The sequence below is a fragment of the Ictidomys tridecemlineatus genome, chromosome 12 (genome assembly GCF_052094955.1).
Source record: "Ictidomys tridecemlineatus isolate mIctTri1 chromosome 12, mIctTri1.hap1, whole genome shotgun sequence".
NCBI classification, from domain to species: Eukaryota; Metazoa; Chordata; class Mammalia; order Rodentia; family Sciuridae; genus Ictidomys; species Ictidomys tridecemlineatus.
In genome coordinates this window covers 107,019,271-107,043,464 of record NC_135488.1, presented here as the reverse complement: position 1 = coordinate 107,043,464, position 24,194 = coordinate 107,019,271, and the positions used below count along the sequence as shown (strand labels likewise).

Genomic DNA, 24,194 nt, shown 5'->3' with positions numbered 1-24,194 from the left:
GGAAGTTGATATTCTGTCCCTTCAGCGAACACCAAACGACCCTGGCACTTGGAGATGCTGGGATTTCTCATGGCCACGTGCGGCCTCAGACTCGGGTTCTTTTTAAACGCGCCGCTCTCGGGAAGTGAAGGGTGGAGACTGCGACCCTGACACCGAAGCGGAGAATAGTAAGAAAATATAAAGTTGGGCAGAGGTAGACCAACACCCTAAAAACGGGTTTTCTACCCCCATCCCCAGCCTCATCACCCCAAGACGACGAGGGGAGGGAAGTAGGACAGGTTGAAGTCAAGCAGAGAAACCTGATCCTCTCATAGAAAGGAGTGGTTTCCTGCGGTTGGAGAGGGAAATTACCCGTCCTGCAGTGCCTGTAAAATAACCGTTTATTTAATAGTTAAAAAAAAAAACAACTCCAGTGATAAATGTCCGTTACCGATGGTCAGCATAAAGTGCCAGTCGCAATACAACGCCCGGCTCCTGGCCGGCTGCTCGCTCGCTGTGACGCGGCGGTGGAGCAGGGGAGCCGCGGCCGGGCTCCTCCCGACCCCGGGCGCGAGATCCCTGCCCCGCCATCCGAGTCCGGGAGCCCTCGGCCGGCTGCGCGGCAGCAGCGGGAGCCGGCGCTCCGGGCCCCGCGGTCCCTGGGGCCGGGCGGCTGAAGCAGATACAACGATTACACTTTTGCAGGCTCCCAGGGTGGGCATGGGGACTGGAGGAGGAGTTAGAAGTTGCGGGCGCGCAGAACTTTTTTCCTCTCTCCTATCCGCAGTCAAGAGTTACAAGCTTATATGGTCAAAGAAAAAAAAAATAAAGAAAATGTATAAAATAACAATAGAAAAAGTAATACTTCTGGGAGAGGCGCCGCTGCGTCTCCACGGAGCTTTCGTTCTTTTTTTAATGCAGTTTCCCTTCCGCCACGTGAGTACCTCCTTTTGGCCCAAAGTTAAGCCGCGTCCTGGGGGAGCCGCCCGGGCGGTCAGGGTCATGGCCCCGGGCAGGACTCTGTAATGCCGCGTGTGCCGAGGACCCAGGGGACATTGTTGGGGTGGGGGGAAGTCCCAAGCGCCCCTCCCGCTGCCCGCCAGAGTGGCCTTCAGCTTCGGGTTCCTCCAGAGGAGGGGGCAGCGTGGCCAGGGTCCTGGTGGTCCAGAGGCTGTTTAGCATTTGATCTTGGAGGTTTTGAGCTCCTTCACCTGTGAGTGTAGCGTCTTGTGGACAGCGAGAGTCCTGGACTGGCAGAATCCCTTTCCACATTCTTGACATTTGAAAGGCTTCTCTTTGGAGTGAATGTATCTGAGGACAGAAACGACAATTAATCCTGGCAAAAGGATGCAATGTTATTGTAAACAGTTGTCCCAAGATCCCTTTATAAGGCACTTGCATTATAGATGGGGAGGAGTGTGGGGTACCAAGTATGCAACTAGCATAATGCAGACTCTGGACAGAGCAAGGAGGTGACAGAGAACCTGGGCAACTTTGCTCCTTAAACAGGTCAAGGCAAACAGACCATCTGCCTTTTTGAGGAGGAAGGGCAGGCAGCAACCTTACAAGGCCTGATTCACCTAGAGGTCCATCAGGGAATTGGTTAACAGACCATTCCTAGAGCTGCATTCTCCAAGACTACCCACTGGTACATGTGGTTGATAATTAAAATTAAATAAAACTAAAAACAGTTTCCCAGGCTCACTAGTTGCACATTTCAAGTGTTCGGTTGTTTTGTTCATCATTGCAGGAACTTCACTATTGGACAACTCTGGGGATGGAGAAGGGGGGCAGCAGCAGTACTGCCAGTCTGGAGCTCTAATCTAGTCTTAGGTCCTTCATACCCACATTTCCTCCACAGGTGCTCCCAAACCTAATCCTGACCCTTCCTGCCTCGGTGAAATTCCCGATCCATAGGCTTGAAGCCAGCAGGGGGTCCGTAGGGAGGAGGAAGGTGAAACCCTAAGCAAGCTCTCTAGGGCCTCCCCCAGTGCCGCACCTGTGGTCCCGTAGGTGGTCTTGCCTCCGGAAGGCTTTGTGGCAGATGTCACAGGTGTAGGGCCGCTCATCCGTGTGCGTCCGCTCATGGATGAGTAGGTTATAGGACTTTGTGAAGTGGCGGCCACAAAACTTGCAGACGAATTCTTTCTTGGTCTTGGAAGGCAGGCGTCCCCTCGTGGGCTTCTTTTCTGGGGACAGCTTGGTCACATCCAAGAGGGCACCTAGCCCACCTGCGGGGGAGCCTGGGCCCTCCCCTCGGGCAAGCTTAGTGGGATCTTCTTGTGTGGCGGCCAGGGCCAGGTTGGCGAAATCAAAGCGAGGCTTGGTCTTGAGCGCTGGACCGCTGCCTCCAGCGGTGATCTCTGGCTTGGGCTGGATGACATGAGGGAACCAAGGAAAGGCCGGCAGCTGGAAGCGCGCGTCCACCAGGCTGGATACTGCACCCGGCACTTTGGAGAAAGAGGAGCGGGGCAGATGCATGGCTGGGTAACCTAGCGTCCACTGGTGCAGGTGCACAGCGTGCAGAGCACTGAAACCATACAGATTGGGCAGGTGATCCGAGGGCACTGTGGGAAGGCCATTCACTGCCTGGAGGAAAGAGTAGTTGGTGAGCTGCAAGGATGGGTGGATGGGCACCGGGGCTGGCAAAGTTTTGCTGCCCATTGTGGTAGTTGCAGTGGTTCTCAATCTCGATCTGCAAAGAAAGGAAAAAAGAAGGGGGGGAGAGGGGAAAAAAAGTTCAGGGTAGGTTGCCTTCCTCCTGAAAACCAGCCCAGACACACTTTCTCTGACTCACAGTGCAGAAGCTGGGAGTTTTAAGGTCCCACCCCCACCCCCATTGCCCTCACACAGAAGATGGGAAAGTAAGGAACAGGAGAGCCCTCTCCTTGAAAGACTTCCTGGTGTTAGGGCTCCCTCCAAATGGCCTTTGACAGAGACACACACTTGATAAGAGAAAGTAGTATGAAATTAAGTCTTTTGCAATACAACTAATTTAAAATAAGGACCAACTGCATACAGAACACCGTCTCTAAGGCACAAACCCAGAGCAACTGCACGTAAAAACCTACATCCAGGGAAGCCAGGCCCTGCAAAGATAACAGAATTTGGAAGCAGACTTACACATTCAGGTGCAGATAAACATGAAAATGCACACTAACAGATAAACACAGATCCACAGGTTCTAATGCAGATGTGACAAGAATGTGCACAAATAAACTGGGACAGTCAATTTCATAGGACAACACTGGTCACAAAACACAGAGCCCATAACACATACAAACACATACAGGGAATCACATCATACCCACGAAGGGCCTCCACAAACAGCAAGTATACACATAAAGACAAATGCACACATCTCCTAGTTTCTGCATATGAAGGTCTGACTGATCTTTGATTTGGTTTCCAGAAGCCAAAGCTGAGTTACCTTCCTTTATTGAACCACAATTTGCTACCCTACCTTACAAGTACTAGTGATACTTTGGGCAGCTATCTTTTGGCAACTCCTTGCAGACCGAGTCCCTATTATAGTGCTTGGGGGGTTGCCTTCATTTCAAAGAGGGTGCTGTGACCCACACATTCACTTATTCTGTTAAACATCTGCAGTCACATACCAGGAGACTCAAATATCTTTTTTTTTCCTCAGAGGAAAAGGGAGCAGGGTCTTTGGATGCTAACAAATTTTATGTACATAAAGAACTCTGGGCAGGTGGGTATGTATATGGGCAAGAACACTGAAGTAAGGCTCCATTACTGTGGTCTGTACTCTGTACTCTCCAACTGGAAAGTTAGGATGCTTGAGCAACGCCAGAGAGAAACCACAAGTGACCAAGATCTGTCATCTCCTGATCTCCTTTGTCAGGGTCTCCAACTTGCATGGGAAGAAACCTTTAATCCTTGCCCCTCACAGACACTCCTAATTAGGTTCTATCCCCTGGTGGGGGGAGGGGAGCCAAAAAGTAGCAGGGATCCTTGAGAAGCCCAGGTGCTCAACTCCTGGCTCCCAGCTTTCTGGGAGCTACTCAAAAAAAAAAAAAAAAAAAAAAAAATCAATATCAGAGCCAGGTCACCAGGACCCTTTCACTTCTCCTCTTCTTAGGACCTCTCCTCTAACCCAGAGTAAAGTCCTTACCTGGGAGGTGCAGGCCACCATCTTGCTCCCTACGGCATAGCACACTCAGCCTTCCTAGGCCCAGCCAGCCCTCAAGTCCCAGTTCAAGGTCCCAGCCTTTTGCTTTAAAATTCTGGTCTTGTGCAGGGATGTGCACTGTCTGTACTTGGAAGGTGTGAGGACAATCTTCAGAAAATCTTTCCCTCTAGAAGCTGACAGGAGGGTCACTGATTGTGTGGTGGGCTCTAAGGAAAGAGGTAGTGTCTAAAACCCATGAGCCCCTAGAGAGTTGCCTACACGAATTAAATTATCCATCGGATGAAAACCAAGTCTGATCACTTGATTCAGCTGCAGGGTAGAGGAGGCACATATCTGCAGCAATGAGACCTCAGAAGCAACGGCAATGGCCATGGTAGAGCTTCTGCAAGGGTCTTCTCTACCGCTTCCTATCGCCAGTTCTGCCCTAAAATCCTAGTCCATCCCAAAGCTCTGAAACAAGAACGAAGCAAAATGCGAACAGAGCTAAAGGAGAAGCTGGGACCGCTTGTATTGGAAGTGGGAAGAGAAGACTGCTAACTTCAAAGTTCGCCTGGACTTAGGCAAGATGAGCGCTCTTTGATTTTGCTGTCACCTCTTCTTCCCCTCCAGGCACTAGAAATCAGATCCTTGTCTCCAGTCATCGGGAGCCCGCCGCCGGGATACCGGGAGGCCTGGGCTTGCTCCTCTCCAAGAGGCCTTAGCGGCAGGACTTGGAGCTGCACGCTGGCCCAAGCCTGGAGCTCAGGTGGGAGTCCCCACCAACCTCGCCTTGCCTTTCCTCACCTCCCATCAAGGAGCAAAAAAGACCCAGCGGTCTTGGGGCTCCGTGGGGGGCCAGAGAGGGGGGATGCTGCCACCACGGCTCTTGGGAGCCAACCTTTCCGGGCTATCTGCCCAATCTTATTTCCCCCAACACTCCATTTATTTTCCTCGGCGGCCCGGGCAGTTTCTTGTTTTCTGCAGCAGCATTCCGAGGCCAGGGCTCCCCAGGCTCCCGCCAATGACTTTCCGGCGGACGAAATTCGTTCGAAACGTGGCTCCCTGACACTAGTACCCAGAATGGGCGGGATGCATGATCTGGTTTCAGGCGGTCAGCTACGAGAAAAACACAGTATCAACCTTGCTTCCCCAGCCAGAGAGGATGAGCGGGAAACCCGGCTTGTCCGGCTCTCCTTGTCCTAACCCCAAGACCCCAGTGCGAAGGCTTTTGATCTTTTAACGCGAAACGAACACCTCTCCCCGAAGCCAGGCATTTACTCCACAAAGAGTCGGTGCCTCCGGCCTTGAGAAGCGGTAGCAAAGGTCTCGACTAGCACAGTAAAGGCAATTGGCGCTCGGGTCCCTGCTCAGTTCAGGCACTGGCGTACCTCGCGCGATGGAGCGCCAATTCCAGGTCTGCCGCAAGCCCTAAGCAGGGCATTAATGAAGTGTGCAGAGTCTATTAAAGTGGTTTATTCGGGGCTAATTGAGCGTGAGCGAGTTAACTGCTTGCATTAATAAGGATGGAGCGAACTACAGGAGCTTGCGCCTGGAGGAGCCCAGCAGCAGCCCAAGATAATCATCCTCCACATTGAATCCCCAACAGGAATGGTGACAGGGTCCGGACGCCCGACGAGAGGATGACCAACACCTGATACTTCGGTTACATTCTCCCCAGGAACAAGATCCATCGAAACTACTGGTGAGGCGTCCATCCTGCTGCACTGAAATGCCCGTTGCGTCTTCGGGGATCTATCTGCTCTCGGGTCTTAATGAAACTGCATTTACTTCCAGGAGCCTGGGAAGGTCCATCTATACACCAGTAGCTTCCCATCTCGGCCAGCCCTTCTCTCCCCTAGGAAGCTGTGACCCGGGAGACTAGCTTTGCACGTGGTTCTGTTCCTAAGAGTCAAGGTATAGCAATAAGTCCGGGTGAAATTTGTGGAATTATTGCAACAAAGAAACTCTTGAAGCTGGTTTGTTCTCCGGAGACCCACTCTGCTACTACCTGGGCTGCTGAAAAAGGACTGGATGTGGGTTTTCATTCTTATTAGAGGCATTTCATGGGACAAATTAGTTCAGCAGGCATTTTCTCACTTCCATCCCTCTCTCCTCAGGCTTCCACTTCTCTCCAGAAAGCTGGATTAGGGGACAGTCAGGGGAGCATAAGAATTCTTTTCTACCAATCCCCAGCCCCCAGACACTTGAACCTCCACAGTGTTTATGCTACTGCGGCATGCAGTCTCGAACTGAGAAGAAAGCCTGTGCCCCGCGTGCCTGGTAAAGTCCATGCCTAACTGCACCTGGGCAATCGAGGGTTACGCTCCAGGCCTTAACCCCATGGAGAAATCTACCGTATAGAGAGTATTCCGAAGTCAGAGTTCCAGGGCGAAGCTGACTTCAGAAATGCAGCAGTGAGCACCAGGGTCTAGCCTGCCTGGAACCTGAGCAGAACTCGGTAAAAGTCAAACTAAAGCGCGACCAGGCTGGGACGTGCACCTGTCCCTGGAGCTGTGGACTGTGGCGATGGCTATCCACTCTCTCCTTCCCTTTCATCAACTAAGGCAGATCAGCCTGAGCTAGGATCGCGTCTGCCAAAGTTTGTGCCTGCTGAAGTTGCTCCGGTTTCTTAAAGCGGGCCCACAGAACTGACTTGCAAAATCCGTGGGCACCTTGACCCGGATTCCGAGTAGCCCAGCGCGATTGGGGGCGATGACTGAGGCCCGCCCCCTTATTCTCCCGAGGTCAGAGGCCCAGGACCCTGCGTGCAAAGTCCCTGAGTCAGCACCCCCTACCCTGGGCGGCTGTCGCTCTCACTTTCACAAAGGTTCTACAGCTTTCCCTGAGCAAGAGGAGCTTCCTTCGAGACCAGGAGAGACACGGAGAGAGAGAGACAGAGACCGAGGCGGGGAGAGGGAGCAGGACCGCCGCGCTGTGACAAGGAACCCTGGGGTACTGCCTTCGCTCGGGTTGCTGAGCCCCGGAGCCCAGGGCTGTAGTTACCTCGTTCCGCGGTGGTCCTGCTGCTGAGCGCGTCTCTGGGGCTCACTGCGCGGGACCCGGGAAGCCACAGGAGCTGAAGCCCACAGACACGCCTGGTGTTTTGGAGTCCTGACCCCTCTCCAGCCGCGGGGACTCCGAGGGCTCCACACGCGGGAGCGCTCAGCAGCCCGGGAGTCCTGCCCGCCGGGGGATCGTGAGCCTCGCTCCTGGTTCCCCCGCTGGTTCTGAACCGAAGCTGCTGGGAACGATCTGGGGAGAGGCCGAGCTCCGACTCACTCATCCCTTAGCACCGAGCCGCCTACTTATTTTAATCCACCACCCTCCCTCCTCCCCAGCCCCCCCGCCCCTTGCCTCAGGATTCCTCCCCTCCCTCCCCTGCCCCCCAACCCTGCCTTGCGCCTGCGCACTGAGAGACAAAGTTTTGCTGACCCGGGCAGCCAACTTTGGCAGCTGCGCTCGCCGGGGCCCGGCTTCTACCAAACCTGCGTCCCCTGCTCTCCGGTTCCACACGACCCTTTCTGCGTTTTTAGGACCACAAGGGCACACCTGGCGCGCTACAGGAAACAGCTCCCAGCAGATGGGAACCGGCTGGAACCGCGCGTTTCTTCAAGCGCTCCTAGGGCACAGCTTGTGCCCTGGAAGAAGGTGGCAGAGCGGGGTGGGGAGGAGCTCTGTGTACCGCGATGCCGGCCCCGCAGCTTAGGCTCCAGAGCGCTTTGTAGGCTAACAGAGTTGCCCCTCCTGCCAGAATCGCTTTCGGAGGCGGAAGACCCCGCGCGTGGAGCAGCTCCTGCACACCCAAGCGTGCTCATGGCCAGGGCGATAACCCAGGCAGCATTAGCTACTTCCTGGTGCTGGTGGGCCAGGATTACTAACTCCAGCAAGCTGAAACATCTGAATGCCTAAATCTGACCCCAGGCCCTGGGCTGAGGAGTTCAGTAGTAAGACCAGAGGTAGATCATTGGGGAAGGAGATCAGGAGTTATTTTCCTGGAACCCAGAACTCTCTGGGATTCCGCCTCTAAGCACAGTCGCACAGTCGCACACTCTAATCACATATTTGTTTCAGGATGGATGAGACTTTGGAGAGCTGCACAGGCATACAAGCCAAGCTCCGAAGTTGTCAACTCCATGGCCTCTGTCAAAGAACTGATTTAGATGGAATCTGAAATCTAAAAGGCTCTGGTGAAGAAAAATTCTGCCTTCACTGCCTAGGCCTTATGGAAGGTACCAGTACTCTCTTGACTGCTTAGCTTCTAGAAGCTACCTTCAGCTGACCCCAGCCTTGATCCTCCTATCTGCCACCTGTCTGGAACACCTTGCCTGGGTTTCCTACAAGAGGAGGTGTTTGTATATACTGACTTGGATGGGTCCAGATTCCTAGCTCACAACCCCACATTCCCTTCCAGAGTTGTTGCAGACCCTTCTCCACATAAGATTGGGACCAGATCCTGACCTCCATGGGTCTTTACCATCCTGGTACAGCATCTCTTCAGAGTAACTTTCATCCTGTCCAGCTTTGGTTTGTAAAGCCAGCCTGATTTTCTTGAGATGGGTGAGAATTTGATCCTTGACCTAGGAAGATGGTCATGGACAAAGGCATAGTTGGAAGAGATTCTTCTGTGTATCCTAAGCCTCCAGCCCTGATAATTTTGATTTGTTCAGGAGGAGGAGGAGAGGAGCAGATCTTTGCCCCAAAGATGGATTTTACCCCATTCTACAGGTTAGTGTAGGAGCAAAAGGCCCACATTAATTTGCCTGTGCATCTGGAATCTCAGAAACTGTCAATATGGGGTGATATCCTGGCCAGAGTGAGGCCCCTTGGAGTCAAAGGAAACTGAGATCACCCCCTTCCAAGAGAGTACAGGGCAGCAAGACTTAAGAGCAGGGTAAGACCTGGTAGGAAAATTCAATCAAAGCATTATTGGCCTTCACTGATTCCAAATTTGGGTAAAGGAGTTTTTATGGACAAGCCTCATCCTCTCCAAGTAGTCAAAGCTTGGGGAACCTCCATATCCGCAGCGAACATATCCAAAAAGAGATAGACACAATAGGACCTCTGGCTGTCAGACACTTAGGAAGAGTGACTGGAAGTTCCTGTGGCATATTATATATACACCATCTCCTGCTCTGACTTTCTCCATGCTCACCTGTGTTTCCTCCACATTTCTACTTGTCTCTCTCTTCAAAAACTGGCCCTTCAATCAACATGCCTCAGGACATCTAAAAAGCTCCAAGTAGTAGGGTCCCTAAAGAGCTCTTGGTGGAAAAGGGTCCATTATTCTAAGGGAAGGAATATGGAACTGGACTTTTAAATTAAGCTTTTGCTAGGCTTTCTGGAAACTTGATCCTGACTCAAGTCAAACCCCTAAACTTTATGGATGTGGGGCAGGGTGGAGAAGCAAGGTTTAGTGCAAGGTCTTCAGGACCCAGGGTCCCAAACTTTGCTGCCTGAAGCCCATCATAATGCAGGACAGGACTGTGATAAAAAGTGTATGTGCCTGCTGGCGTTCCTGAGCCTCTGCAAGGGTTCCCTCTTTCAGACTTCCAAGTTGCTGCCTCCTAGGTAGCCCACAACTGCACAACTTCAGAAAGACAGGAAAACGAAATATGAGATTGGCTAGGAGCTGAAAGGTCCTCCATCCCACTGAGGTCCTAAGTAAAGGACCCCCAAACATTGTCCTCCATCAGAGTCCTGATTCCCTCTGAAGCAAGGCCAGCAGGAAGAAGCCCAGGAGGCTAGGGACCCCTCTGCCCCTGGGTACAAGGGAGAGCAACTGGTGGAATCCTTTCCCCCCTCCTATTTAAGAGAAATTGATCAGATCATGTAGGGCCTACATCTTAATGCTGTATCGGGATTGTGACCGGGATGATCCAGGAGGACTGGACCCAGGACACCCAAGAGCTATGAAAGCACTTTTTAGCAAAGTCAAATCGTTTAAGACTCCAGAGAACCTCAGGTTTCAAATTTGGTAAAATGCCCTCGGTAGTTTGGATCCACCCAACGGTCCTGTCCTCCCAGGAGCCCAGCGCACTCCTGTCCACACACCCGCCTCACTCCTGGAGGTCTAGCGCACTCAGCAACCGAGCGCAGTCTGCCACACGCGGGCTGCTGGCAGCCTCTGCTCGCTTAGAGCCTTCGGAATCCAGCCTGCGACCAGACCCTGAGCGAAAGCCGCGGCTCCTGGCTCTCTCGCCCATTGCCTGCCCGCAGAACCAAAGACGTCCGAGGGATCCCAGACTCAGCTGGACCTGGCATTCTTAAGAGTCCCTCCCCACCGTAGGAACCAGAACTCCAGGTCCGGGTCCCTCGCTGCACTCTACAACCCGCGTGTCCCGGTGGAGCCCAGCAGGAGTGCGATCCCCAATTCAACCCCTAGCCTCCTAGTCACTGACCCCCTGATCTCAGCTAGTCCGCTGCTTTTCTCGGTCCCACTGGGAAGCTAAGAACTTTTGCTTTTCTTCACTCCCCAACTCCAGCCCTTCTCCAGCTCACTGGGAAAGAAAGAGCCCTAGTCTGTCTTTGGAGTGAAAATTGAGCAGCTTCCAGAAAATTAACTAGAAAGTGGCCTATATTGCTTTGGGTTGTTTGGGATTAAAAAAATTAAATGAACCCTACCTCTCTGCACTCCCCAGACACACGAACATGACCTCATTCTTTAGTGGAATTTACTTAACACTTGCAGCTTTTTTGCTTCCAAAGCAAGTTTTCCTGTAACTACTCCGTGGACATTTGGGTGTCTACTGATTAACCACCACCACCCCCCTTTCCCATGTTCAGAGCTTTCAAATAATCGGGAGATTTAGGTGTCCCTCTGTATTCATTTAGATGATGGATTGTAATGGCTCAATAGTTCCTCTGGAACCATTACGGTCAATCAGGTCAAAATCCAGCTTGGGGAGGGGAAAGTTTTTACGTTCTGGAGGTAGGTAACAACCTGACTTCTACGAACATTTGTGGCTGTAACACCTCTGAGAATGCACACCCAGTGCAGGGTCCTGAGTCGGAGAGACGCCAGATGAACGCAAAAGCGGGTGTTTATTGTTGTGACATGGACATACAAGTTACAGTATCAAAACTGAAAGGGAAAGTGAACTGCATTTTTTTTTTCTGGGCAGTTCCCGTTTCGTAAGTTCTTTATGAGCACATACATAGTTTGACATTATTTGCCACCTGAATAAATGAAATAACGCACACACGCGCTTATCTACCTTTCCTTTATGAGAATACGCAGAAAACAGGAGTGTTTGTATGGAATTGCATTTACCATTACCATAAAATGTAAGGATAATGACTCGTGAGGCTCACACGTAAAATATGTGCAAAAGGCAAGGTAAATTTTTTTTATTATTATTTTGGTGAAAATTTGAGTTGTCAAAATTATTTTTTTTTACATGTAACAGATAGTGTTCTAGGGCCACTGAACTTTTTCTTTATCCAAGGTGGAAGTAAGTGCATCAGAAACGACCCAGGGTCTAATAACTGAGGATGATGAAGGAAAGTTATTTGAACGAAATTGTTCGTAGTTGGAGTGAAACTGCACCTAGAATCACCTTCCCGGGCAGCGCTGCGTCCTGGATGGGCTCTGTCTGCGGCGGTCCGCGCTGAAGGAAAGCACGTTCGCGGTAATTAAACATTTCCAGACACTGGAGGGTTATTATCTGCGGAGCGATTTCCGGCAGGGGACTCTGAGCAAGTCTGGTTGCGAGGTTTTAACAAGAAATTCCCTGACCCAATCTTAAAGAAAACGTGCCCCCTGCTGGTGAGCAAGCGACATGTCCCGGTGCCCCTTCCTCGAAAAGTCACAAATCCAGTTATCCCCATTTCATTTTACCTACGAGGGATTTTTATTTCCTTGAACATTTATTTTTTCAGTTACGAAATTTACTTTCGTTTGTTTAAAACTAGGCGTGCTCTTACTCTACCAGAGATCCAAGCGAGGAATTCCCTTTCGCTAGGGAATTTCTGTTTCCCTGCTCCAAACCTTTTATATCTGTGAGGACATTTTTTTCCCCCTCAATAATCGGAAATCCGTAGAAACTATTTAATACCATCAGCTTCTGATCCTAAGATGAGCCAAGATCTACTGGGGACCCTTCAGTAGGCATACCTCCCCTACACAGGGCGCAGGGTGGCATGGGGTTGGCTGTGAAAGGGCCTCGCTGTCCCATGGATTCGCTCCCTCCCCAGCTCCAGGTACCCCTTTGTACCCAGCCTGCGGTGGATTCAGATGCCCAGCTCTCAAAAGAAGTGATGGAACGGAGACTCTGTTGCTTTGAATCAGTTTCACTGAAATGCATGAGGCTTCCTGTCCCTTCCTTTCTCCTAGACCATTTTGTTGATTCCTTTCCCTCTTGGAATTCCCTCAGGGTATTTTAGTCAAACCCTCTCTTTTCTTTGTCATCAAAGCATGGGCTCCCCGGATAGAGACCTGAGAAACCTTAAGAATTTACCTAATAAGCTCTAACTCTTTGATAGGTCCTCTGCCTAGAGAGGAACGCCTGGGCTCAGAGATCCAGGAGCTTTGGTTGTGCTGTGCTCCCTTGCCTGGATCCACACTCCTTCCTGGCACATTTGGAAGCTAGAGCAGAAATCACAGTTTCTAAAAGAAAGAACACAGAGGCCGGCCGAGATCAAGGTTGTGTCAAGTCACACTGCATTTTCCGGGCAGAAGCATCACTTACTATATTCTTGGTTTCTCCAATTTCATTTGACAACTCTTACTCCAGTCATTGGAGCAAAGTCTTCACAATATCCACAGGGAAAACAAGCCAGGGACAAGGGAAAGACCTCCTCTCTGCCCTGCTCCAGGAAGTTAGAGAAAGGTTTGTGTGTTCCTGCCACCCATCCACCATTCATCGCTCCCTTAAGAGGTAGAGTCTCCCAGTTGCACATCCTGAGCTTTCCGTAAGGGGGGTGGGGAAGGAACCCAATCTACACACTCTAGACGACTGCTACATTCTCCAACCCTCTGTGAGTGATACAAAGCCACATTGTGCCTCACCCTGGTGTACAAATAACTACCTACAGAATGGAAGGGGACTGGATCATTTGCCTCTTTAGTGCTTATAGGTGGCTTCCTCTATTCAGACTGTTAAGTGGTAGAGGTGCTGGGTCCCCATGTGGTAGCCCAAGAGGAAGAGAAGCTTTTTCTCCTGAGAACCTGGGTGGAATCCTATCTGATTCTGTGCTGCTATCTGATGTTTCTCCATTAAGTGCAACTTGAACCCAAATACTAGATTTTAAGAGATGTGGGAGGTAAGGTAGGGTGAGGGATTGGAATTAAGGATGCTCCCCTATGGGGACAAATCCAGAGTAACCAGCAAGCTGGAAGAAAACTATTCTCTCTGATAGAAGAAACCTCATTGCTCATTTCTAGGAAGTTAGATTCCTAATAGGAGATATATTTATGGATCTGTGTTACACCATAATGTAGTTGGAATGTCTGCACAGACCAAGGGAACATAGTCCCTTATTGTAGCCATCCACAAGGGCCAGGCACCCTTTTCTCTGGGTCTAAGATAAAAGCTATTTCTTGTATTTGGAATGGCAATCCCAACACAGTCCCCTGCCCCTTGGGCGACTCTAGGCAAATCAATTTGTCAGTCATGAGTCTAATTCCCTAATTCCCTTTTCACTTAAGAGAGAAGCATTTACTGAAACACTTTGAGCAAATACAAAATAGAAAACGGATACTCTATTGGCATGTGATTTTTATTTCAAAATCACTAATGGTTGGGTTCTTTTGGTCCATTTAGATATAAGTCTGCATATTACCTGTCAGCAATAAGGAAATGTGGAGAAAACTTAAAAGTAAAGTGTTGGTGTCTATCTATTTCAGACGAAGAGTTTCTGGAATTATGACTTGGACAAAAATTCAGTCTGTAGCAAAAATTCAGTCTGTAGCTGATTTCTCTAAAGAGAAATAAGCCATGTATTATAGTGGGCATTATTCATTCATTCCCTGAGAAGGTAGCCAGGAGGATCTGCAAAGGGCCACCGGGCTTGAATGGGTGGCAAAAGGGCTTAGTTCTCAGCACCCAGGGTCATGCACGGGCAGTAACATAACTGTGAACTGGGTGCCCAAGCAGGATGCCTTTCATGGGACATCTCAATCTTAGCCAATCTAGCACAAGGGCCACCCACTGAAGAAAGGCTGAGCTGGGCTAATGTTCCCAGCTCAGTTCAAGAACAGCTCAGTCAACTACTTCTGGCTGGGATGGTAACTGAGCATTAAGGTGTTCATGTTTTAAGAAGGTCTTTGTCAAAAATATTGTGCCACAAAATCCCTGGGAGAGCTTGGAAAAATGCAGGTTCTCAAGCTCTATCTTTGGCGCCTCTCATTTAGGAGACCTACAGTGGCCCTGGGAGTTTGCCTTTTGAAAAGCCCTACAGATTATTCTGACAACAGAAAACTTTAGAACACAAGGATTCCAAGAACACTGGCAACTAAGGGTTCCACAGAGTGGTGTCTGGGTTTTGAGAAGGATCCTAAGGATTGAAAAGAGAGCAAGATTCAAAGACATGGCTCCTCACTAAAGCCTTTCACACACTTGAGTAGGTGTTTCTAGCTGCAAATCTCCCTTTCTTTATCTATAGGAGAAGGAGATTCAACCTGATACTTATCAAAAGCCTTTTCAACTCCTAAACGTTAGGTCTCCACTACCTTCTAGTAGAATAAAGAGTGATCTGAGGGCAAGGCACTTGGGTTTGTTCCCAGTCACCTCATGTAGGAGGCTCTCCTGATGCCTACATGTAGATTTATCTGAGTGAGCGAACCACCCAAGGTCTTGGAAAAGTACCCATGGTGGTCCAAAGAGAACAAGTCACTTTTGCAAGAGTGCTGTCTTGGGAATGCAAGAGAGCATCCGTGAACAAACCTGTCCCCTTAAACATTGGTCAAATGGAGGAGAGTAGTTTCAGGCCAGCAGGTGTTAGCTCGAATGCTGGAAATCTAGTCACATTGTAAGAGAAGCCGGGAATGAGAGATCTCTGACTCTGTTTAGAAGGCTGAATAGAGGTACTAGGACAGCTGATCATGCTTATCTGTGTTGGGATCAGGATATTACATGCCTTGGGATCGGGATATTACACTCTAGCCAATAGATATGTTTGTTTGTAAAATAGTTTTATTTTGACAGTACTTTTTTCAATGTCAGTGTGGTAAAATTTCACTTTACATATCTATTCATTTTAAAAGTAGTATAAACTTGATCTCTAGTAAACGTTTTTAGCCATCTGTCATGTGCATAGATGAGATAATAATATACATAAATGTGAAGCATTCAGAAGGATTTTCTTAGATTAGGTGTATGTATACAGTTTAACAGAAAGGAACCATGCTTTCAACCCTTTGCACTATTTAAGTCACTTTACCAATGAAGGAGACAAAGTCACCTGAGAAAACATGGCTCTACTATACTGCACCTTCAGATGGAGACATCATTCTGTGACTTTTATTTTATTAGCAAGGTCCGGGGGCCTTCCTGTGGCTGGGCCAGCCTCTTCAGTAGAGTCCTGGAAATGGAAGGAAGCCTTAGAGACGGGGATAGCCATGGGGCTTCTCTGGACTCAGTCTCCTCTTGGCAGACAGTGTGGAACTGCCAAAACTCTGTGAATTCTTTCAGCAAAATAAAGAGTACAATACGATGATTATTTTCAATTTACGTCTGAAGACGCTGTGGCTTAGACATGGTATGCAACTTCTCCCAGTCACGCAGCTGGAGCCAGGATCGAAACCCAGCTATGTTCAATTCCAAAGCCTAAGTTTCTAATGGAGGCCCCCTGGATACTTGGTATGGTCTGTTGGTGACATCAGCTTCACCTGGGAACTTGCTAGAAATGCAGAAACACAGGCCTTGGCCCAGACCTACTGATTTAGCATTTGTGTTTTTACAAGATCTGGGCCCCATAGGGAGGCATGTGAATGTTTGCAACACATACCATTCTGATTCCCATGCCTAGGCATCAGCCCTGCTCAGTGTCTTTGCTTTAATCTCAACTTCTAGAACAACAACAAAAAAAAAAAAAAAAAAAAAATCAAACCAAAGGCTTATAGACTACAGCTCAGGAAAAAAAAAAAAAAGGAACGGTGATGTCAGCCACAGGTACCCTATGGAGCCACAAGCCCCAAATCTGCTGCCACTTCTACTCTGGCCTGACAGGAAGGAGTTTATCTGGCCAGCAACTTGGCTTTGACACTTCCATGTGGTCACTCCTTTCCCGTGGCACCAGAAGTCAGAGTGACTGAGCACAGAGTCACTGACAGGGACAGGTGAGCAGCTTCTCTGTAAGGCTAGGCTTCAGGGCTTGTTTCCTGGATAATGAGGGCTGCAGCTGAACCTGGCAGTACCTGGGGGTGGAGGACAATGGCACCCGCCTGTACCCCCCACCTCCTAGTGCAAGAGGAAATAAGAAAGAGCTCATGCATTTACACAAAAATATACATGTTGATGATATTTGCACATTAATCATGCATTGTTCCTGTGTAATCTTAGCACAGATAACATTTTTAAGTTCAAAAGGTATTGATAGTTAATGATAGCATGAGAAAATTATGCAAAGGATCAAATGCTTTGAAGATCACGAAGCTTGTAAATAAGTACTCTTATCTGATTATATCCGCCAACTAGTTATTATATCATTGCCAGTTGACTACCAACATTCAACTTCCTTACCAACAAAAAGGAAGCCCATTACAAGAAGTATCCTTTTCAGACCTCTCTCTTGACAATTAAATGCAGAAAGTGCTTAGGTTGAGGCAAAGTGGCGAGTGTCCAACTGTGTGAAGCAGCTACAGAGCAGCACAAGGTCAGCGTGCGGGTCTACACAACAACGTCATGGTCTCCCTCTTTACATGGGCCTTTCTGTCTGGAAACCCAGGGCTTTCAGGCTGGTCTGAATCTGCTTTCAGAATCTTTCTTATTCTGAGCTTGGAGGGGTAGCAAGCATCATCACATCCCGGAGATGTGCTTTTAAAGAGGAGGGTCAGAAAAAAAGAAACATGTTTAACTTAGAGGATTGACATAGAAATAGTGACCCTGCCTCTCTCTTAAAAAGCTCAAAGTAGAAAATATTGAAGAAACCTTACTTATCATCTTTGATATTCCCATGTCACCGATGAGAAATTCAACTCTGGAAATACAGTTCACCCTGTGCAACTGAAACTCAGAGCCCGCTTACCTGACAGTCATAGGGGCTTTGTGCATTTTGTTCCCTGTTCCCAATTTTGTGACTTAGGACTTGAAGGGAGGTGCTTTACCCAGGGCCTCTCTTTGTTTCGTGTCTTCAGAGGACAAAGCCAGCATTCCTCAGTGATGTTTTGGGTACGATGCCCTTCACAGACCAACATGCACACCAGGGCATCCAGACCTATGCCTGGGCTGGGTTTGGATGATGGCTGCTCAGTGTAGCAGCTTTATGAAAACATTAAATGTCATTACTCATTTCTTCATGTTCGGAATATATACTTCAACATTTTTTTCTCTGCAGACAAGTGTCACTTTTACTGCAATCTTCAGGCCAGATGTTCTTGATATAAGTGGTAACAGCTGCCACGCTGGCAGGAGTGTGGCTCCAGCCAAGTCACTTTCCAAAAGAGCCCAAAAGCCCTTTGTGTAAGAACACTGATGTGACAGGAGAAACCCATACCTGGCCCTCCAGAGCTGCCCAGGAAACCTCTGTGAAGGCTGGAACAAGGGCACTTGGGGAGGGCTACCTGCCAAGCTGCGGACTGCATTTCCTTCTTCCTCGGTGACGAGTTGGAGACCCAGGGTAGGGAGAGCAACAGCCTCCTTCCCTCAGACTCCTTTCAAAGCCGTGTTTGGAATGCCATCACCCATTATCCACATCCTCATTTGTCTGGGGACCAAGTTACTACCCTTGCTTTCTGTCACACTCACCCCAGCCTTCTGTGATCTTAAGTTGACATGCTATTGTTTTTGAATCTTGCTCCAGTTGCAGACGCCTGGTAGCATTTATCTTCTCAGTTCCCTTGGGCCTTGGTGAATTCCTCAATAAGGTCCCATCTCAGCGTCAGCATTTCCAGAAACTACAAGCACAATTGACTTCCATCTTCAGCTAAGACTGGAGACTGGATTCAGCCAAAAAAAGTAACTTATTGCCTTTGCAATATTTGGCTCTTGGATGAATGGCCTGTTATCCAAGAATCTCATCATGTTGAGTAAGGTTGAATTTATAAGATCCACAAAGACATAGACAGACAGACAGGCACGCTCTGCTCTCTCCACACACTACCTAACACAGCTGTGGGAGGCTGCAGCGTGGCCCTTCTTCCAAGAGGTGGCGAGCTCATTCTGACTAAGTCCTGGCTCCTTCCCATGGGAGTGAGGCCAGTCTTTGGCAGGAGTAAATCGCTTTTGGTGTTGAGTCTGGCTGAATGTGAACTTCAAGAATGGATGCCCTCCTGAGCTTGAGTTTTCAAGAGGCCAGTGGTCAGCAGAGGACATTTGGCCAATGACTTCCAGGGGTGGTCCCTTCACTGTCCCTCCATCCAGGATCATGGGCCTCTGTCCTGAAGAAGCAGCATGCTGCCTGCAAACCAAGAGGTGTAGGAGACAGCTAGGCTTTGGGATCACATTGGACAGTGTCTAGTCCTGACCTTGCCTCTTATCAGCTACTCGGTCTTGGACAAGCAGCTTAACCACTTGAAATTTCCATTTTCTCATCTGTAAAAGGGGATGAACACCTGTTTTATGGGATTGTTGTGATTAATGAACCGACATTCAGAAAGCTCCTGGCATCAAGAAAAGAGCTGATAAATGCTCTTTCTTTATTCAACAGAGTCCAGATTGTGGTTTATTCATTTTTGAGCCAAGCAGACTTTTGGGGGAAGCCCTGCCCCACATTCAGGAAAGTTTTTAAGCCTGACACTGCAAGTATAGTCAGGGCAACTGTACCTATTAGTACGCCAGGGTTGCCCAGTTCTTCACCCACTTTTCCACACTCTGCCTAGTGCCCTGGAGCTGAAGTTCTGAAAACTACATTCCTCTTGACTGCTGTCATGCAGTTAGACTTGAGATAGAGGGCGTGGCATGGAGGAGAGACTGGAATGGGGTTTGCTCCTGCTTTTGTCATTGTTACCCTAACAATGGCCCTTCATTCAGCATCACCAACAGGTTCTAGTCTCCAATTTCTCCAACACATCTAGAACAAGTTTCATCCAGCCCTGGGGCTGTCACCTGCTGTCTGGGCAATGCCCCGTCCCAGAGTAGAGTCTCTATTCCATGGACTTCCTATTCTGAGGTCTGAACCTTTCAGAACTGGCAGGGAAATGCTCCCTCCTCAAGAGGCCGAGCACGGATCCCCCTGAGCTTCTAGATTGTAATAACTGCCCCCCCACCACCTTTGGGTTCCCTTCCTCACTCTAGTTCTCTTGCTCTCTCAGACTTCCTCATCTGTTGAGCACATTTTCTACATTAAATTCTACCTGTTGAAATGCCTAGCATGGCCTCTGTCTTCCTGGAGGGACCCCGACTGTCACAGAGACCATATGCCTCAGTTTGCTCTGCCTCTTCAAACTTGTTTTCCTGGCATCTTATCTGATCTAGTATTTGTCCCCGACAAAATTGTTCTGGTTTTCATGATCAATTGTAAGGCTGATTTAGGTCTCGTTGACCCCCACAACAACAGGCCGCGGGGAAGGAGTTTAAGCACCTGTGTTTATTAGGCTTCTTGCTGTAGATTTCTTTAATTTCTCTTTCATCTGGAGCCAAATATGTATTTTCCCACATTTTCCACATTCAGACAGGGCCTTCCCCTGATGGTTTAGAAAGAGGGAGCTCTTTGATCATGACCCACTATCAGAGCCACAAAAACGTTGCCCATCTTGTCTCTCGTCCTGTCTTCATGGTCCCTTTCCAGGCTGACCTCTCAGGGAAGAGATTTCTCCAATTTGGAATATTTTACATAGGAATACCCTAGTTTTTGTTGTCGTTGTTTGTTCATTTGTTTACTTGCTTTGTGGTTTTTTTTTTTTTGGTGGATTTTTGTTTGTTCATTTTGTTTTGTTTGGTATTCTTTCCATGTAGGGTTCGCTCCTATGCAATCCTCAAGTGACTAGAGTCCATGGCGTCTCTGAGCCTTTGAGCAAGGTGCTCTCTCTCCTTGGGGTGACATTCTATTGATTCTCAGCCTGCTCCCTCATTGTCCCCTCTCTGCTCAGGCAGGGCAGAGAGCCCTTCCCCAGTGTGTCCCCGGTCCCATCAACCCATGCCATGTCATTCTCCGGCTCACTGGGGCCCTTGCCTCTTAGGATCGGGCTTCGTGTCTTTCAGGGCTGTCCTATCACCATCGTTTTAAATGCATTTTTATCAGTTGGAACAGATGGTCAGCACCTTGATAGAACTTTCTGTACTTTTCTTAGCTCCCTCTCAGAACAGATCAATTTTCTTTTTCACTCCAGGGATCCCCAGGTTCTTCTTGTTCGTGCCTCCTATCCGCGGCCTTTCTTTCCCCTTCTCTACTTCCTAACCTCACATGCTCCGGGGTCTCTTACACGTTTGTGGTTTTGCTCGTGTTGTTTTCTCAGCTTGGAGCTCACCTTCCTCTGCGACCTACGCTTCCTTCACGTGCTTCCTTTGTTACTCCAGGTTGAGCTCAGTGTCCTCCTGGACCGTCATTGTCCTCTCTCACGACCCCTATCACTGCACTTGCCACATTTTGCTGAAACCATCTCTTTTATGCCCGTCTCTTCGAGTGGGCTTCTCCATAAGCTCCAAGGATGAATGATGTGTCTTGGGTGCCTCAGGCCTCACAGTGCGTAATATAATGCCTGTCACACGGGAGGCACTTGATAAATGTCTGTTGACCTAAACTTAATACATATTTGCTGAATGATTGAGTGACATGGAGGCAGTGATTCCATGAGCTGCCATTTTTTTTTCTCCCCTGAACCCATATTTATCTCCTTCTTCCCCTGCCAAAAACCCCAAAGATTGCTTCACTATGCTGTATAATCTTTCTGTCAGGTCTCTGACACACAAAACACATGTAATCATTCCATTATGAGGCCTGGCACTAAGTTGAAGCTGAATGTGCAGATTTATTAGATCTTGTACCAGGAAACCAGTGAGGCAGGGATTTAGGGGGATTTCCCAAGGGGATGCCTCATGGACTTTGAGGCAATTCTGTGCTCCATTGGGAGCCTCAGCTGTCCTTACAGATTGTGTTTCTGCATCTTCCTTTGAGATATGTGGGCTGGCTACTGCTTTGAGCTGACATGTAACCAGCAACCTGCACATTGAACATTTATGGCAGCCCCATGAATTGACTAGAATGTGCTCTACTATGGAGCGTCTATTTTAGTGCAAACACAACTTGCAAACAATTTCAACATCTGTTCACTTGAAAGTGCACATTGCATTCTGGCTACTTTGCTGCACTGATTTGCTTATGGACTCTTCTTCTTGGAAAGAAAAGGTGTTGGTTGCAGATAGCAAATACCTAGCAGGTATTCTCCAAGTGTTTGTCTGTCCCTGTTCATTTAAGAATGTGACTGATCAAACCCTCCAAACTGCAAGACTCCTGCCTCCTCTAAAAAGCTTTTTCAACCATTCTGGTTCAAGGCCTTTCTCTTGCAGCTCTGAAGATGAATGATGCCCAAGTTCAGGACTTCAGTGTATTGTCTTAAAGGGACATGTTAGTGCTTAAGAGCTCTGGCAGGGATTTATAACACTCAAATACTGGTCCAGGTACCTTTGTGATGTTGGCTAAGTCACTCAATTCAGTGAGCTTTGTCCCCTTCCCTTCTCTTTCATCATCTTTCATAGCAGAAAGATAATTAGGTTTTGATTAGATCATGAGGGTGACGCTTTCATGATGGGACTCTTGTCCTCCTAAGAAGAGAGACCAGATTCCCCCCACTTTCCTCTCTCACCCACACATATACCCAGGCACCAAGGAAAGGTCATGTGACACAGTGAGATGGTGACCTGCTTTCCAGGAAGAAGATCCCCACCAGAACCCAGCCACACGGACATCCTTATCTCAGAACAGTGAGACAGTGAGAAATGACCGTCTGTCTCCTTGGCCACATGGATTGTGGTGTCCTGCCACGGCAGTCATGCAGTGAGGCACCGCATGGGGCACAGGAGACCCTGTAGGGAAGCAGGCACAGTCCCTGTCCCTCCTGAGTCTCTAACCCACTGGGGAGTGAGACTAGGAGAAAGACAGGTGATGCACAGAGGTATGGATTATAAGGGGAGCACTACCAGGGGACAGGAGAGCTCCTAACTGGGTGCTGGGGGTGCCAGGAGGGTCTTCCAAAACAAAGTGACATCACACTCAGGAATGAAGATTGCAAATGAAGGACAAATATAAAAAGTTCAAGAGCAGGGATCTGAGGACTCTCTAGGGAGAGACAACAAATAAATAAATAAAACACTTTAAAACAAAAGTCCTATTTTGTGAGTTTTTCTCATTTTAAGTAAAAGACAGGCCTTGAGCGTCAGTCCTCCCACGGGTTTAGACACTCTTCAGGACCCTGGTAGGGGTCCCAGCAGTGTGCCATATGGCCTTTCTCTAGATCACAAACCTTACTTCATGAAGGGAAAGCTTCTAGAAAGAGTGACTCCTATATCCACTCTGCACCAAATGCAAGACATGAAAGTTAAGACCAGAGACATGTGTATGTGGGTAGAGGGAAAAAATTACATATACAGGGACAGAAATTAGTCTATTAGAAAATTCTCTCAGATCTCAAAGCTCTTTATGGCCCAAATGTGATAGATAAATTCTTACAAATTTATAATACTGCCAACAGCCAGTGTAAAAATAAAGTTGCTTAACCTATCAATGGCAAAACTAAATTTCAATCACTCATGATAGAGGAAAGACTTATCTTTCCACTCTGTATAAAATTTTTTTCTCACAGGAAAAGAGATTAAAGAGTATACAGCCAAAAATATAGGGAAAATTTATTATCAGGCAATTAACTAATAAAAATATTGTTTATATTTTATAATGTATTTGTCATTTTTTTTTAAAAAAAGTCCTATTTTGTGAGTTTTTCTCATATTAAGTAAATATTCACTTCTGCCTTATTTTGTTTTACAATTTTCTGTTCTTTTTCTCAACGAAGGCTTCACAAATCACATAAGCTTCTGGGTCTTCCAAACCTAGGCATATCCTGGTTAACCAAATGAGTTCCTTGAATTGCTGGAACTCATTTCTCCTGGAACTAAGAGTTTCTCCAGAAATGTTAGTTTTTGATTGGTGTGTAGATCCGGGCCCTGAGGCATGAATTTCTCCTACAGCCAGTGTGCCCTTCAATGACTGCAATGATTGTAAGCCACTAGTTCCCTCCACTTTGTAGTTGAGCCAACGAGGAGATACTTGAAGGCCTAAGGAGCCTATTTTCCTTCCCAGAAAGATGCTATATTCTGAGAAGAGTCAGTTAGAGGCCAAAGGCCTGGTAGAGTACTAGTCTGTGCAACTGGAGACCAGAGAGTGTCCACTTCTGCATTTTGTTGCCTGTCTTAGTCAATGTACGCTGCTATAACAAATGCCAAAAGGCTGGGTACCTTATAAACAACAGAAATTCATTTCTCATAGTTCTAGAAAGTCCAATATCAAGACACTAGCAAAATTGGTTCTTGGTAAGGGCTGTTTTCTGCTTGTAAAATGGTACAATGACGTAGCATCCTTTGAGAGGAGATGACCGCTGTGTCCTCCTAAAGTGGAAGAAACAGAAAGCGAAAAAGGACCTAGTAGTTCCCTTTGTAAGTGGAGCTTCCTGGCTTCATCTCTCCTTCAGGCCCCACCTCTGGATACCAGTGCCCTGTGGATTATTGCAACCTAAATTCTGTAGTGACACAAATGACCAAACCAGAGCATTTCCCTGCACAAGATTTTGGATGAAGAACCTCCAGGGAAGTGGGGAATGTAACAAGAGCCCCAGGCTAGATGGGGGTGATACGGGGAACTCAGGAGGGCAGAAGGAAGGGAAAGGCTTGTTAAAATCAGGCAAAGAGGCCCCTGTGAATATCACCAAACCACCTCCAGATTCCAAGAACAGCCGTGTGAGCAGCATCTAGTGGAGCTATGGGTCATGCATGACACC

General features: G+C 48.2%; 1 protein-coding gene across 1 annotated transcript; it reads right to left on the bottom strand.

Moving 5' to 3' along the window:
- Positions 1-362: 362 nt before the first annotated feature.
- Positions 363-7,409, bottom strand: Osr1 (odd-skipped related transcription factor 1). Its single transcript, XM_005322617.3, has 3 exons — positions 7,115-7,409; positions 1,979-2,674; positions 363-1,290 (listed from the first exon to the last, which is right to left on the bottom strand). The coding sequence occupies exons 2-3, from the start codon at positions 2,641-2,643 to the stop codon at positions 1,155-1,157; spliced, it is 801 nt and encodes a 266-aa protein (XP_005322674.1). The 5' UTR covers positions 2,644-2,674; positions 7,115-7,409; the 3' UTR covers positions 363-1,154.
- Between the last annotated feature and the right edge of the window lie 16,785 nt (positions 7,410-24,194).